This window comes from Cyprinodon variegatus, unplaced genomic scaffold (assembly GCF_000732505.1).
Source record: "Cyprinodon variegatus isolate N-32 unplaced genomic scaffold, C_variegatus-1.0 Scaffold11, whole genome shotgun sequence".
Lineage (NCBI taxonomy): Eukaryota > Metazoa > Chordata > Actinopteri > Cyprinodontiformes > Cyprinodontidae > Cyprinodon > Cyprinodon variegatus.
In genome coordinates, this window is record NW_015150464.1 from 312,666 (window position 1) to 317,234 (window position 4,569).

Genomic DNA, 4,569 nt, shown 5'->3' on the forward strand with positions numbered 1-4,569 from the left:
GAAGGCTGTTTTCATGTACGTAATCCAAACTGCAGGCACCAGGATCATAAAAGCGAACATGTTTTGCTGGAAGATTTAATTTAGGTGTTAATTAAAAATTTCAGAGGAGTGATCATAGCGCTCTGCATCAGCAGCGCTGTGTTTGTCTCCCTGCAAGCTCCCAGATCAGCTTCTCTGATTGGTTGATGTGGCGCGTTGAGCAGCAAAAGTTCAATTATTCCAACTCTAGCTGCTGCGTTTGCAGGACGTTTTGCTGTATCCTGATGCACATCCACCAATAACTTTGCATGTAAACTAGCTGCTCCTGCTGCCTTTGCTGCTTTAGGTGTGAACGTAGCATAAGACTAGACAGCATTCAACCTTTACAGACTTCTAGCCAACTAACCGGGTTAACCCTGAAAAACTTCAGGGTGCAACAACGACTAAATGTTCACCTGAAAAAGTCTTAACCCACATAACTAAAGCTCGCCTAAAAGTATTTAGATTTTTACTTTGAAATAAAAAATAAATCCGACCACCTACACTGATTGTTACGCTTTTAAGCCATCATAAAACATCAATAACATATTGGAGGTTTTATTCGTCTGATGACAAATATAAAAACAGTGGGTATGAATGCTTTTAGAGGGCCGTGTAAACACCATTATTTTATTGTTTTTACAGTTTATTGTTTAGGATATTCTAAATTGCATAGCTCAACTCTCAATCTGACACATTTAATATATGATTTTTATGTTTTTCTCATAAACCCAAATATACAAATCAGAGAAATTTAACTGGGATAGCACTGCCTTACTATCCTTATGATGAAAGGATTAAAAACCAGAAGAAACTTACAGAAAAAAAATTGTAGGCAGGTTGAAACTGTAATTTTCTCAAATCATGGCTACTGTGTAGGAAAAACAATTGACCATCTTACCATGCAGGAGGACAGCATTAGGACTCCTCTTCTCCGTCACTTTAGGATCATCCTTCTGAAGTGATTTCTGCAGCTGTAGATCTTTAGGCGTCCCCTCTTCAGTCAATGATGGAGCCACTCGTTTTAAGCGGCGCGTCTCCTCACCAGACCCGTTTTGATCGGTGAAATCCCCCGACTTCTCCACGTTTTCCTCAGTCTCTTCATGTATTGACGGAACGTATACAAGCGGGTCACATTTGTTTTCAGTAACATCTTCAGCCCCCTTGCGCTGAAAAGATTCACAGTTTTCACTTTTCTTAGACACGTGAGGAGACGCTGCCAGGGAACCATCGATGCAGTTTTGGTCAGGATGGTGCATCGGTTGGACTTTTTCCACCAGGTGAGGATTAGGTAGCTCCAAATTGTGACCCAACTCCACTTCTTCCTTGGGAGACAAAGAGCTTTGAGACACCCACTGCCTCCCCTTCACCTGATTCTTCTTTATGACTATCTTTAAGGCCTCCCCTTGTGATTTTCTCTGCACTTTTCTAAATCGAGCCTTTCTTCTGCATCGACGTTTTTGCGTCTTCCTTTTCGTTGAGGCTCTACCTACAGATGTCTTCTCTTCACTCTCGTTTGCTAACTTTAAATCACTCGACGTGAAGATCCCCTCGATCTCGGCGGGTTTTTCCAGTTCTTGCCCGTTTTCCTGGATTTCTAAATGGGTCTTTACTTCATGGTTCTCTCTGTTTTCCTGTTTTCCAGTGTCACACGATGAGAAGTCATTGCAGGGTTTTATTTCAGCCTGATTTTTTACATTGAGATCAAATCCATTCTGGCTACTTGCACACAGAGAGCTGCCATCAGCGCTGTCGGTACAGACGGCTTCCTTATCCGTGGAGGTCATTTTCAACCTTTTAGGATAAGCAGCGCCATTCTGGGCCACTGTTATCTTGTTTTTGACTGTGAGGACAGCCAGATCCGACGTGTTTGGTGTGATGCCGTTTTCTGAGTTTTTCTGAGGAACGCTCGACAGAACGGATTTGAGAGCTTTGGTCCACTTCTGGTCGTCGGTTTCCCCGGCAACAGATTGCATCAAAAACTGCTGAGTCTCTTCCAATGTGGTTTGCGGATCAGACAGGTGGCAGTATTTATCCAGAAACTCTTTTCCGGGGAAAGAAATGTAGTCCTGTGTCAGCCAGCACGTGTTCCTCACTGCACTTCTCGTCAACCTCGTCTTTACTCTCGGGATTGGATCATTTGGTTTCATCGCCACGGAACAAACTTGCCTCGCGTCTTTCGTCTGATTGGCATTCTGGCAAACATGGGACGTCTTAATGTGCTTGTTAATCAGCCACTTCTCAGAAGCCTCAAAGCTGCAGAACTGACAACACTGAGTCTGAGAGGCTGGAAGGCGACTTTTGTCGTTTCTTTGCAGCGAACTATCCACAACCACTTCTTCAACGTTGAAATTATGTTTATATATGTGCTCTAGAAACCCCCGAAAGTCACATGTGGAGAATGTTTTGCAAGTTTCGCATGAATACTTGCCTTCGGAGCAGTGGTACATGGTCAAATGTGCACTATACTCAGGCCATGTGCGCTGAACGTTGTCGTTGCACATGCTGCAGCTGGAAAAAGTGTCCTTGTGGCTTAGAAGATGAACCTGGAGCAAGGAGAATTCATGGGCACTAAAGGTGCACATCTGACAGGGGAAAACTGGAAGACTCCCTCTGTGTTTTTCCACAAAGTGTCTCACCAAATCTTTGGGTGCATATTCCGATTTGTCCTCGCATTGAGAGCAGGGGAACCTGAGGGTACTTCCCCCGTCATTTGTCAGCCGGGCTTCCTGGGGGGCCTCCTTTGATGGGGGCCAAACGCTGGTTCTCTCCCACTTCTTCACTATCTTCTTTGGTCCATTCTTATCTTGGCTTTGCATAGCTGGGGGCTGAACGACAGTTTTCCTGAGGTGGAGCCGTCTCTGCCAGCTTCTATTCTTCTTGTTGACACGCCGTTTTGCGTGGCCTGTGGAGGTGGCTGTGCAAATATCCATGTTTCTTCTTGTTTCTGCAGCAGAAAAGTTAAAAACACAGCATTACTTAAATGTAAAAACACATCTAATGCTGTTTGCTTTTGTTATAATGACACTAAGAAGGATGGTGCATTTAAAAAGCAGGTTCATAATTAACAGCCATATAAAAACACAGCATTTCCTTCATTTTTTTTAATTTTTTTAAACAAGTCCACTTGTTGCTTTGCCCAGGTTTAAAATGCTGCTGTGTGGACATAAGGCTGTCACATTACTACAAACAAGGACATTCCTCAGCAACTATAGCAGTAAAACAAACAGCTATATCTCCACCTGCAGGATTAGAAACCACTTTATTAAAATAAATGCACCATAAAACTGTTATTTATCTCACAAGCAAAGCAATACAAGAAAACAAGACTTAAAACGACGGAGCACAAACAGACGAGGGGGGGGGGGGGGGTGTTAGTCTATTGTTTAGTTAAACTTAACCACAACAAAGCGATAAAGACTTGCATTACAACCATAGATGTAAAGTTAGAGGAAACGTGAGCGCCTCAGCCTCTCGGTTTATATCCGAACACGCATCTGAGGTGGTTATCTGTTAGAAACGGAGCGGTTTGAATTAACGTGACGCTTAAGAGGAGCTTACAAAGACCAAATAACTTAGGGAGCACAAAGCGCGACGATAAACTTCCCGCAAACTATCGCGATTTCACGCGGCGTCGAGTTATTAGTCCGTGAAAAGCTGTCGGGTGGGATTAAATTCAGAATAAAAAGAGTTGTCTCGGGTGTTTTTTTTTTTTCTTTACCTTTTTTTTTCTTTTGTGGGGAGCTTGACAGCTCAGCGAGTGGCGGCCATGATAGTTTCATCCGGGGATTAGAGCCTGTTAGCTGCTAGCCTTGAGCTAGCCTTTAGCTTCCTCCCTGCTGCTGCTGTCCCAGGCCTGCAGCTCCACAAACACTCAGCTCTGTACATGTCCGCTTTCAACGCCCCTTTACTAAAATATCCATTCCTCTTTAACTAAGTCCACAATTAATTCAAAACACACAATTTAGTGTATTTTATCATGATAAATGTGAGGCATAAAGCGATGGAAGGCGGAGGAAAGAACGATTATGTTCTTTTTTTTTTTTTTTATAAACTACTGAACGAAAAGGTGGGGCGTGCATTTATAATCAGCTTCCTTTACTCTGACACCCCTAAATAAAGTCCAGTTCTCATAATTGCTATTTCATATAGATGAGAACAGGTGCAGCTATACACTGTGTGCAGAATTATTAGGCAAGTTGTATTTTTGAGGATTATTCCTATTATTGGGGCACAGTTGTGTTTTCTCAATCAACCCAAAAGACTCCTTAATATCCAAGTTTCATAAATTTTTTTAAGTTGATGTGTTTTTTTTTTTTTTTTGATTTGGCCATTTTATGAGGATGTGCGTGTGTGCAGGTAAATATTACTGTGCAGAATTATTAGGCAGCATAATAAAAAACAAATATATACCCATCTCGCTTGTTTATTTTTTACCAGGTAAACCAATATAACAACTCAAAATTCAGATATAAACATTTGCAACATTCAAAAACAAATAAGTGACCAATAAAGCCACCTTTCTTCACCGTGACACTCTAAAGCACATGT

At 42.2% G+C, this 4,569-nt stretch overlaps 1 protein-coding gene across 2 annotated transcripts in view; it reads right to left on the reverse strand.

Annotated features, from left to right (window-relative positions):
• LOC107088633 (zinc finger protein 518A-like) overlaps nt 1–4,040 on the reverse strand; it is a 7,519-nt gene extending 3,479 nt beyond the window's left edge. The window contains exons 1-2 of one of the 2 annotated variants that reach the window (XM_015380935.1): nt 3,740–4,040; nt 920–2,965 (exon numbers count right to left, since the gene is read on the reverse strand). In XM_015380935.1, the coding sequence (XP_015236421.1) occupies nt 920–2,965; nt 3,740–3,800 (2,107 nt within the window). In that variant the 5' untranslated portion in view covers nt 3,801–4,040. Of the gene's footprint in view, nt 1–919; nt 2,966–3,451; nt 3,668–3,739 lie in introns of those variants that run through there. The other variant, XM_015380942.1, reaches the window with a different exon arrangement.
• Between the last annotated feature and the right edge of the window lie 529 nt (nt 4,041–4,569).